This window comes from Grampus griseus (assembly GCF_964374135.1).
Source record: "Grampus griseus genome assembly, chromosome: 7".
Lineage (NCBI taxonomy): Eukaryota > Metazoa > Chordata > Mammalia > Artiodactyla > Delphinidae > Grampus > Grampus griseus.
The window spans coordinates 87,690,303-87,702,782 of NC_139001.1; the positions used below are offsets into that span (position 1 = coordinate 87,690,303).

The 12,480-nt window shown below is 37.5% G+C and overlaps 1 protein-coding gene across 1 annotated transcript in view; it reads left to right on the forward strand.

The window, feature by feature from the left end:
- The window catches only part of LRP1B (LDL receptor related protein 1B), a gene marked incomplete at its 3' end in the record, with an annotated part of 1,802,496 nt that overhangs the window by 345,555 nt on the left and 1,444,461 nt on the right, over nt 1-12,480 (forward strand). The window contains exon 2 of the mRNA XM_082657914.1: nt 1,070-1,192. Coding sequence (XP_082514040.1) covers nt 1,070-1,192 — 123 coding nt within the window. The remainder of the gene's footprint in view (nt 1-1,069; nt 1,193-12,480) is intronic.

A 12,480-nucleotide genomic window follows, 5' to 3' on the forward strand; every position in this document is an offset into this window, starting at 1 on the left:
CATACTGTATCTTATCAAATGATTAAGTGGAAGATGTGCCGCCATTTTGTAGATTGCTAGGGGAAAAAGGCCAATTAAGCTATGGTGTAATGCTTTTGTATCACTTAGAATATGCATTTGGTATATACTGAAAGACATATTTACTGATGGATTTCTTTGACGTTGGATCATTCCTGTATATACATAACAAAGAATGAGTGATATCAAATGTCTAACACTCCTAACACTCTTTCACACTCCGAGGTCATCAATTGTGAGAAACATTTCTATTTCAGACATGTTTTTAAATACTTTTAAAAAAGAAATATTTTGTTGAATGGACTTATAGGGCATAAGTAAGAATACTGCAAAAAACAACATCTGATGAGTTTACTAGGACCTGAGGAAAGGCAACAGATCCTAAATATTCTGAAACAATGGAAGGAAAATAATGGACTTTTTGAATACGATCAAATGTAGAAACCTGAGTTAGAACAAAGCTTTATGGGATTTTACTATCACCCTCACTGTCCAGTAGCAGAAACTGTCAATTGGAAAGTTGTAGTGAAAAATATATTATGATATTGGGTATCTAACAGATGTAAAGGCATGAAGCTCTAGCATAAGGTTGGATAGTTAAGAACTAAATACTAAGAGATGGAGTTTACGTACAAGATTTAATTTTTATTGCTGATTTTTCATTGTCTTGGAGCAGAGGAGGAAACTAAAATTTTTCTGCTCAAGAGCTTCTGCTTTGGATCAACATCTTCTATAAAACCTGCTTGCTGCGATAGCTCTATGCCTTATCTGATATGAGGAAGCCTCTAGTCCTAAACACAAATAGAATTCTTAACTATTTTCAGGATAGATTGTGTGAGACCACAACAAAGTTAAGTCTATCAGAATTGAGTGCTTGAGCTGAGTGGATAAAAATAAGAAAAATAATCGGTTTAGCTTTGTTGCCGAACAGAAAATGGGGACCACATTCATAGACCTTTTATGCATTGCCTTCTCACATTTCATCTTTGTACTGCTCTTGTGTTCATGTTCAGATCATTCATATTTTATTTTGAAACATTTTCATTTTCAGATCAGCAGTTGTGTGATCCTGGTGAATTTCTTTGCCACGATCATGTGACTTGTGTCTCCCAGAGCTGGCTGTGTGATGGGGACCCAGACTGCCCTGATGATTCAGACGAATCTTTAGACACCTGTGAGTAGAAAGGTTCTCATGCCATTCGGATTTACCTTACCTTTGAAACTAAATGTCAGCTGTTTTCACAGATGACTGCTGTTTCCGTTTATTCTTTTTTTTCCCAAATAGCCTAAAAACTTAAAACCCTTTGTGTGTCCTTTAAAATGACTACGTGAATGAGAGCATAAAACGCAGTTTTGTCGTGTGAATTAACTTACGAAGGGAAGAAAATGCAAGGTTATTTCAATGTGATTGTGTTACTCCTAGAAAAAAATTGACTTGAAGAGAAAAAAAAATCCTTGAAAACACAGCACTGAGAGGGAATAAGGTCCTCTCCAATAATTTATCTCACACGTTTTGAGACAGAGGAGCATATAGAAGGAATAATGAACTAATCAAGCTTTAGCTCCCATATTATTTCTATTAATATCTAGGGCACTACACAAATTATTGAACATGTTTTCTCTTGCACCTGAAAGATAGAAACTACATTTATCCATCCATGCAGTGAGGTTCTTTGACTTTATAATATCAGATTCAGAACTCTTAATACACATGAGTCCTAATTATAATTGTACCACTGTGTCTAACTTGGGAGTCCATTAAGGGTTTTGCCCATGTGAAAAATACCACTAAATCAAAATTGTAAATAATAACAGGACGACAGCTAAATCTGCTACACTTTCTTTTAAATACCCACTGTTGTAAGGAGTGTGAAGAGTCCCCTAAATTTTCATATTGATATTTTCTAGCACAGCTAATATCAGTTTTTACTCCCCACGCAAACAGGTATGTCAGCTTCTCAGAATCATCCTCAAAGCAACTACATAGTTCTGTGAAATCAACATGAAAAAAGAAAAATCCACCACTCTTATTGCTTGATATTGTAGAGATAATAATTATTGGTTCCATTTTCCACTTTTATCTACTTGTTCATAAGTCTTATAGATGGAACCAATATAAGTTTTGATGAAAATCTTGGTGATAGAAAGCAGAAGCAATGCTTATTCACTTTCTTCATGTTTGCTCGTGTTTTTAAAGTTTCTCGACATATGGGTACTTGAATATTTGCATGAGTTGCCTTTCTTCAATGTGAACAGATCGCTTTTTCGATAGTAAGAGGTTGTAGTTGTTTACTACATTTCTGATTTTCACCAATTTCATCAGTTTCATTCTGAAAACCTTTACGAGACCCCTATAGCATAGCTAAGGTTCTAGGCATGATAAGAGGAAAAAGTATATTAATAAGAAAATACTCTAGTGGATAAGTAAAATCTGATAAATCCATACAAAGGAATATTATTTAACAATAAAAGAAGACTGAAGTACTTATACATGCTACATGAATAAATCTTGAAAATATTATGTGAAGGAAAAGGAGCCAGGCACAAGAGACCACATATTTTATGATTCCATTCATATGAAATATCCCAATAGGCAAATCTATAGAGACAGAAAGTAGATAAGTGGTTGCCAGTGGCCAGTGGGGTGGAGGGGAATGAGGAATGTCTGCTAATGAGTATGGGGTCTCTTTGGAGGTGATGAAGTGTTCTAAAATTAGATTGCAGTGATGGTTGCACAACTCTGTTAATGTATTTAAATACATTGAACTGTGCATATTAAATGGGTGAATTGTATGGTAGGTGAATTATACCTTAACAAAGTTGTTTAAAAATGGAAAATAAGGAGAAGAATCTCAAAATTCTGCATATGGATGCAGATGGTATAGGAATGTGAAAAGACAACAATAATAAAATACCCCGCCCATGAAATACATAAGTAGTTGGACTACATTTCACCTGTATAAGTAGTGGGACTTAACACTGTTTAAGCCTTCCCCTATTTAGGTGCCATAGAAGAGTTTTCTTCTCGTTAGATGCAAGGGATGATCGCCATGGCATAATCGGACTAAAAAGTTAAATTTTTGAGTTTTGGAGTCTTGCATTTTTGCCCTGATCCTACTATCAAATTCCTGTTGGGAAACATGACAGAGACATGAGAGAGATTTGCAGAATCCATACGTAGGAAGGCAGGTTGAAGGAGGAATGCCCTGGAACTTGTACCTGGCACAGTGCAAAAGTGATTGAGAAGAAAAGGCTGTGTGGTCTGTCTAGGCAGGAGTTCCCTTCATGCTTTTGAATAATAGAGAAAAATGATGCTCCCTTTGTACGCAGGAGGGGGATTAGTGGGAGAATCAGGCTGGAGAGGATCTGTGGTACAGAGGAGGCACAAGGACCTTGGTGGTCAAAACTCAAACCCAAAGAGGAAAGAGACCCCAAAGTGAATACCAAAGTGGGTGGATAACAGTATTCCACTCCCCCTCCCGTGCCGGCTCTGTGCTTCTAGGAACGTGGCCGATACCAAGCAGGGCCACGCCAGTCAGCTAGGCTTGTGTTTGCTGGCCAGCATCTGCCCTGATTGATTGAGCTTCTGTTCTTAATGGTCAGTGTCTCAACCACAATGTTTGAAAATGTTTTGAGTATCCATCTTGCCCAGAAGGTAGACACCACCTTGTGTTTCGGGGGAAAAAGGTAGGTCCTTCAATTCACAGAGATTAGGGGCTTTGGCGGACTGAAGCTTCAAATTAGGAATTGCATGTGGGTTAATTGAAACAGAGATAGATTTTCTTCTTATCTAGTTTTTAAAATGAAACTCATACCTCCTCAAGATATTTTTGGCAGTTTTCAAGTATATAGTTATTTTCCTTGATAAAATTTGGTGAATTCAGTTTTAAAATGTTTTCCCATTTTGGTCATTCTTATTCTACTCTCGGGCATCGAAATTGCTGAATATCCTCAAGAGCAACACTAAAAAAAAATTCTTATATCAATGTAGCAACATAACAAAGAAAGAAAAATACTCATTTTTTTTTTTAACCTGGGTGTTTAATCTGAGTAACATATTTGGATCCACATTTAATTAGCCTGTTTCAGGTAAGTGGTTTCAGTACTAACTCAAATCTGGACAAGCATAGAGAAAAAGCTTTATGGAAAAATCAGACTTTTTCAAATTTAAATTTCTCAATCCAGATGTTCACAGTTACCATTTTCCCTAAGCATAGTGCTTTGTAACGTGTTGTTTTATAACATTCGTATGCAGTCATCACTGATCTACATAAAATAATTGCGTAATTTTATAATCATATGAATGTATATACATTCAATGTGAAAGATAAATACTAGAAATCAAAAACCTTGAAGCTTGATTCTTAAGAAGGATAATTTTGTGCTCAGTGTATGAACAAAAGTATGTTATCATATTTGATCTGAAGACAAAGTATGTTGTATCTACAAAATAGTAGATGAAAACCGCTGATGCAATGCACTTATTTTTCCTAAATCCACTTAGCCTCTAAAATGATAAGAGGACCAATATAGCATAGAATTTATTATGACATTGTGAAAGCTCTGCCTTGACAAAATTCTAACGGGAAAAAAGTAGATATTGTCGAGGAGAAGGAAAAGCTTTACTTGTGAGAGGCTGATGACAAAGATGCGTTAGAAGATAAACATGCCTACAGAAAAACAAAGGAAGTGAAAAATCAAAGGACATTGAGGTATTTGGGGATCTGAGAGGTTAACAGGCACATATTTTCTTTCTCTTCTGTGTTTGTTTAGGCCCAGGTTGTAGGGGTATTTTCTACTATTTATGGGGCAGAAGTGAGATTTCACTAACAGCAATCCAAGGCCAAAGAAACCCGTCTTGAATGGGGTTGATTTACCACTAAGCTGACTGCATGTTGGGATGAGTTTTCTAAAATATGAGATTAGAGAAATTTAATAATTTCTATCCTTACCGTTGAATATGAGAAATGGTTCTTTAGCCTTATGTTACAGATGAAAGTCTTTATTTTGCTACATTATTTGAAGTAATTTGTTAAGTGTCTAAATGGCTAACCATCTTTTAGGTCCTATGAGGCAATGAGAAGAGAAAATCAGGAAAAATCACCCTCTTTCTACTCAGTGCTTTCAATCCAGTTGTAAGTCTAGCATTTTGTATGACGAGAATTAAAGTGAATAGTAGAAATGTTATTTGTGGAATGAAAACTTGGTACCCCCTGTGACAGGGAAGTCTTCCTGAAAGGTGCTTTTATTCCAAGGTATTCGATACATAATTCCTTCTAGGATTTTCTGTTGAATGCTTAATGATACTTCCTTTCCAACAATCAGTTGCAGCAGATGTGTGATGTTTTTTGACAATCTGATGTTTAAAATTAGATTCCTCCTTTTAAGTCAGGAAGGTATTTGTTCTGCTCCTTCTCCTTCTTCCTTATTGCCCTCCACTACCCCGCTTCAGAAAATCACGTAGAGAGTCCTTCTGATATAGATCATGTTGTGGATATGACGACTCTTTGACTAACCGGGGAGTATAAAAATGACATTATAGGAGGGTAAGGTTTGCAACCTGGGTACAGTAAGTCCCCTACATGGAAACCTTCAAGTTGTGAACTTTCAAAGATGAGGATGTGCATTCACATGGCCAATCATGGTAAATTAGTTCACGTGTTTGGCATACATTGTGACGTGAGTGCATCCTCTACAAGTGGTTGTGCTTTTGTATACTGTACAGTACTGTATAGAGCACAGTAGTACAGTATCTTTGTTTCAAGTCCAGGATGTCCAGAAGCAAGCGTAAAAGCAGTGGTAATGTAGCTGGTACTGCTAAGAAACACCAAGAGAGACAGGAGGAAGAGGAAATAACTGAAGAACCAAAGAGATTCACGACACAGGAAATGGCAAGGAGATTTTCTTTATTCGATAAGGCACTGTTAGTTTTTGAGGCAAAGGACCAGAACGTAGAACAATACACGAAGGTTACAACAGCTGTTCAGGATGTAATCCAGTGCAACCATGTCATCTATGATGAGAAAAAAAGAGCTACTACCCAGACATCCCTGGATTGTTTTTTCAAAAGGGTAGATAGAATTGAATCCAGCAAGGAGCCAGAACCTGTGCCATCCACGTCAGGCGTGAGTGACACTGCAGCTTGCCCTCCATCTCCTACTGCTGATGACCCTTCATCTCTACCCTCTCCCACCTCCTCTCCCTCCTCCAGTCAGTAACTCTTCTTGCCTGTTCACTCAATGCCAGCCCCTGTATGCCAGCTGTTGTACTGTATGGTACTGTGCTTTTCAAGGTATTGTAAGATTAAAAATGTTTTCTTTATTTTTTGCATATTATTTGTGTGAAAAATATTATAAACCTATTACAGTACAGTACTATATAGCCAATTGTGTTAGTTGGGTACCTAGGCTAACTTCATTGGACTTACAAACAAATTGGACTTACCAATGCGCTCTCGGAACGGAACATGGCCGTATGCAGGGGACTTACTGTAGTTGTTATAATAATTTTCATATTGACTCTACTCTGTCCTGTCCTTCTGCAAGGATCAGCAAACTTTTTCTGTATAAGACCATACAGTACATATTTTAGGATTCCTGAGCTTATGTCATCTCTGTTGCATATTCTTCTTTGTTTTTATTTGTTTGTAAAACAGTTAAAATGGAACAACAAGCCAAACATCCTTAGTTTTACACTCTGTACAAAAACAGTCCACAGACTGGGTTTGTCTTGCAGGCTGTAGTTTGCCAAACCCTACTGCAGTGTCCTAGCTAAGCCGTGTCCGCTGTACTGCTGCAGAGGTGGGGCCGTGTCCGGGTACTGCAGCCACAGGAAGCAGCATAACTGGGCAAAGTGGAAGAACGGGGCATAGAGCTGTGTGTGTACCCACTCCCACACGGTGCCAGACTTGGGCAAAATGGCATTCTCTGCAAAAGCTGGCTTCTTTCTTCTATTTTTGCACATCTCCTTACGTGTTAAGATTGCATTTGAGCATAAGGGACAGACACAGGAGCTCAAACAAATAAGGGTTTACTTTTCTCATATAAAAAGGTGCAAAAGTGGACAATCCAGGATTAATATGGAAGCTCCAGAATGACACCAGGCTTCCTCTACCTCTTAGCATGGAGCTGTCAGTCTTTTAGCCACAGTAGGGCTTTTCCACCTTCCCCAGTAGATAATTCCATTTCGGCCAGAGAGAAGGGAAAGAAAAAAAAAAAAGAAACAGCCAGTGCCAGCTGAGTCTATCTGTTTGTCAGGAGAATAGTAACTTTTACGGAAAGCAAACTCAGTAGGTTTCTTGCTTAGATGTCCTTCGCCAGAACTGATCACCTAAAGTATGGGGCAATGAGTATTTCCACAGGGCTTTCCAGAATAAGATCTGTGGTTCTGCTAGTAAAGAAAAAGACTAGATATTGGGCGAGAAGAGGCCCCAGGTAGCATGTGCCACAGCGTCTCTTCACTCCTTTTCCCCTCTTCATCTACTGAGGAGAGGTGGCAGGCACAGTGCATGATCAGGGCTTCTGAATCCCAGATGCTTGACACCAAAGCCAGTTCCTCCAGATGAATATCTTTGCTCTTGTACAACAGACTAAGTCATTCTGGGTCTCCATTACCTTATCTGTAAAATGGGCATGATAGTACCTACCTCACAGTAAAGTGCTTAGAATAGTGCCTGTTCCAGAGTAAGAGCCCCTCTCCACCCAGCACCCCCTCCCTGTATTCCATATGCCAGAGCTCTGACCAAGCACCTTACCCTGAGGGTCTTTTGATAGAGCACGCTAATTGCCCCCTCTCCCATTCTTACTGAAGATTGGCTTTATTCTCTAAGGTTGTGGCTAGCAATAGGGTTAATTTACCACATACGCTAATTCAAGAGAAGTTATTAACAGTTTTTAATAATTAAGTATATTACACTCAAGCATTAAGATACATAAGGTGTAGACATTATTTGGGGACAGGTGGCTTTTCCTAAGAACTCTTCCAAAGACATCATGTTGATGAATTAGCTAAAGTTAAAATATATGGCTAAAAAACACATTAATGAATAATATTATTTAATCAACATTGCAGTCCTGAAATGTAGCTGTTATCTCATTTTAAGAAATGAGGAAACTGAGTTTACAGTCCTTCTATGCCCTCTAAGTTGGCTGTTATCGGTGAAAGCAGAGTTTGTATTTCTTTCAACTTGCCCTTCTTTTTATAAATACTCAGGAAAGGAAGAATCTAACTCCTAAAAGGAAGCCTTAGGCCACCTAATTTAAAAATATGGTATCATTTGAAAAACATAGATGCTATCCCAACAGTTATATCATACTGACTTTGGAGGTAATCAGTTCTAATTGAATAATTCAGTAAACACACCATGTCTCCTGGGTAATAGGAATAGAAGCATTTGTGAAAAATGAAAATGGCTGTAAGTTATTAGGGTTAGATATGCCTCTGCATGAATTGACCATTGCTTTGACTGCATTTTCATTGTTGTAGGATTCTAAGCTTTATTTAGATAGGAGGATATTAATGAACTCCTTATATTCGTACACTGACCTTTCCCCTAGGATACGAGGTAGAAATCCTTTTCCAGTTTCCTTCTAAACTTTCTTTCTTTAACAGAGGTCAGAGAAATAAAACAAAAATTCAGGTGGGAGGTTATTAGCAAACAGATACTGCCCTTTAAAAATAAATAGCAGAATAGGGCACTGAAAGTAGACTATAGGAACAATAAAATGAACGGAAATATGGTCCTTGTTTCTAAGTAATAGTGATTTAGAGGTCACTTTGCAATGAGCTAATATATGAGAGCCACAGAGCTAAGCTTTTCGTTAGGAAGAGAAGCGGAAACGATCTTACAGATTAAAGGGAGAGCATATGAGACCCATGAGGGCAGTTTATGTCTCTTTCAATTCTTTTTGTTTTGCTCTTCATTTTATTCTGAGGCTTCCCTCTTTTGCAATGAAGAGGCAAGAAACATTGACCCTTCTTTCATAATAAAGAGACTTGCACTTATGAGTTGATATGAAGGGGAGACAGGAAGGTGAGGAACAGTATAATTGGGAATTGAAAGGGCCTGTCTAAGGTTGGTTCATTTCCCCAGCACAGTGGGGACGGGATGGAGGGTGACATTTCCCTTCATCCTGCCCTGCAATGTGCTAACGGGTCTCTGAAAGTTTGCCTCCGCAATTTTAAGCAAATTTGATTGGAGGCATAGGTGATAAACCTGAGTGCACCACAATTCACAGAAGTGGAGCAAGACCAGCTTTGCAGAAGGCCTTGCTGTTCTTCAAGAAGCCACTGCTGTTTGGTTTTCTGATCCAAGTTCACAGGTCATAGGATAAAAAGGAACTCATGTCCCTCAGCCTGGACTGGAAATTATAGGCAATGAAAACTTTGAAATGATATAAAATAAAGGGGATTAAATAAAATTATTGAATTCTAGAGACATCTCTGATACAATCTCCTTGCTTAAGGGATGAGGTATAGTAAACAAATGGTCTTGCAGGGCTCTATTGGGACAAAGCTGAAGGCTGAGCAAGGAGCCTTCTCAGAAATGATTCAATCCATCACTTATCCACAACTAATCTAGCATGTGGGGTTGGGGATGAAGGCTTCTTACCTTTCATGGGTGAGCAAATTTCTTCCCAGAGGAGGTTTTATTCTTTATAGTCAGTGTATAAAATTTACATTTGACTTTCACTCGGAAGTGCTTCTGCAATGACATATTTTGCTAAATGAAGCACTGAAGGATGTTTTGTTCTACGAACTTATTTTAATGGCAATGTCTTTTTTCTCTCTCCCTTCCCCCATATCTTATATTATTTCTTCCCTGAAAGCAGAATATAAAACCCTACTATAATACGCCTATGGAATTCTCAGTAGGACAAAAAGTATCATCCTTCTACTAATTGCTGTATTGGCCCGTTTCAGTTTTAGGCACAATAATTGACTTTGGGTTGAATATTTTCAATTAAAATCTCTGTAACATTAGCCTTTTTTGATTTTGGGGATGGGAGAAATTGCTTGCAAAGAGTAAAGTTCATGAGAAGATGGGTAAAAATAGGGCTTAGGTGGAAGGATACCAATTCAGTAAAGGTGGCTTATAGCAGTCTACTCATCTTGCAGGGTTTTTTTGTTTGTTTGTTTTACTTTTCTGAAAAATGATGCCTTGGGAGGGAAAAGTTTGACCTTATTCCTTGGCCAACCAAGGATCCGATACGAAAGGGGAGAATCTTTCAGCTTGCACAAATCTTTCTGGGTATTAAAAAGCAAGAAAGAAAACAAACTAGTAAATACTTCTCAACAACTCTGATGGAGTTGCCAAGAGAAAAGTAATTATTAATAAACTTCTTGTCTTAGACTTCAGCATACAGTCATAAGACTAATAATTTCAATCTTTCAGAAACAGTAATTATAGAAAGGACTTATACTTGTATAGCACTTTGATAATTTAAGCACATGTAGATTAGAATCAATAAATATCCTTTGACATAGTACCTATTTTTTGAGAAAAATAGGCCAGGTATTATGGCCATAAAAAAAATAAGAAATATAAAGCACAAACAGGTTGCTTGGTCAAGAGTCTCACAGCTAATGGGTAACAAGGCTAAAACTGGAATTCAGCAATTGCGTTTCCTAACTTTCTATTATAGCATCAGTTATGGGCTGAATTGCACCCCTCAATATTCACATGTTGAAACCCTAAAATTATACCATTGCAGAATGTAATTGAACTTGTTGCTAGAGGCTTAAAAGAGGTAAATTAAGTAAAAATGAGGTCATTAGAGTGGGTCCTTATCCCATCTGACTGGTGTCTTGTAAGAAGCGGAAATTTGGACACACTGAGGGACACTGGGGTGCTGTACACAGAGAGAAGGCCATAGGAAGAGGCAGTCAGAGGGTGGAGATCTGCAATCCAAGGAGGCCTTGGGGGAAACTAAACCCGGCAACATCTTGATCTCGGACTTTTGGCCTCAGCACTGAGAGGAAATAAATTTCTGTTGTTTAAGCCACTTAGTCTATGGTATTTTGTTATGGCAGACGTAGCAGATTAATATAACATCCTAGTATATGTCTACTACACTTCCATGTTTTTTATATTAATATAAAGAATACTGCAACAATTTAAAAATCCCTCCTTTTCCTTGGAGATATATACTGACTACCAGAGTACTGAAATTATAGGCTTTATTTAGAGAGATGAAATGAAATCATCAGTTTCTGATGAAATAAAGGGCCCATTCCTACAGCAGTGGTCCTAACCCTCTAAGAATGCCTGATTTGATCACATAGTGCAATTCTTATACAAATGAAAAAACATTGTTTTAATAAAAAATCAGTAGATAATTACTACAGATTATTTTTTTCAAATATTTATGGATGATGGGTTGCTCCAAAATTTTAAAAAAGTAGTTTTGCCTTAATCCTTCCCGCTGGTGATCTAGAACACTCAATTAGTGGTGCAGTTGGAGTCCATCTCCGCAGTGCTACGTATTTGCAGCACAAAAGACAAACTTGGATTGATGGCTTAACTAACATTTTCTGAGGGAAACAGTAGAAATTCATAAGTGGTGTATACTAGTCATAGCGTGCCTATTAATAATATTATATATTAGGTTGCTATAATCTATATTAGATTGTTATCATTGTTGACTTGCAATTGATAATTGGGTTAGGCAATAAAATAGATGTAATTTGATAGTTAAAATAATGCTTCTTTCTCCACATGGGACTTTGGGGAATGTTGTTACATTTTACTTCCAAATTTGCACATATTAGACAATTCAATTTTTAAAATAAATGGCATACTATATATTTTCACTTAAGGAGTAAAGAGAATTTTGTTACCAAACTACAGTTCCCATAATGTATTGGTGCATTTTCTTTAAGAAAACTAGAATGTAATCAATCAGCAGCTATTTACTGAGGAAGTACTGTGTTCAAGGTGCTTACTAAGCATGGTCCTTCAACCATTTTTTCCATGCCTTACCATGTGCCAGGGCTTTCACCTATGCTAATTTAGTTTCTATCCTGGTAAAATGATACTAATTTCATATTAAAGAAGATGTTTATGTGAAAGATAAGGATGACAATTACTGACACAAAATATATGGTTAATATGGGCCAGATGTTGTGCTATGACCCTTATGTGGATTATATCCTTTGATCCTGACAACAGCCCTGAGCGGGACATTGGGTACAGTTGTTCAGGTCGTGCAAGGCATCAGGGTGACATAAATAATGCAGACAGCATGGGTATATATATTTTCCTACAAATGGAAATAAATGATCTTTGAAAGGGAGCAGTGTTTGTAATTTGCATGAAGGCACTCTATGAGCTAATGGTGGCCTCCGTATGATACTAATCATGGTCAGCTTTTATAGAGGATAAAAATAAAGCATGCAAGAAGTTACTTGCTAGAGTTCCTAAAGCAATTATGTGACAGTGCTACAGTTGAACACTGTACTATG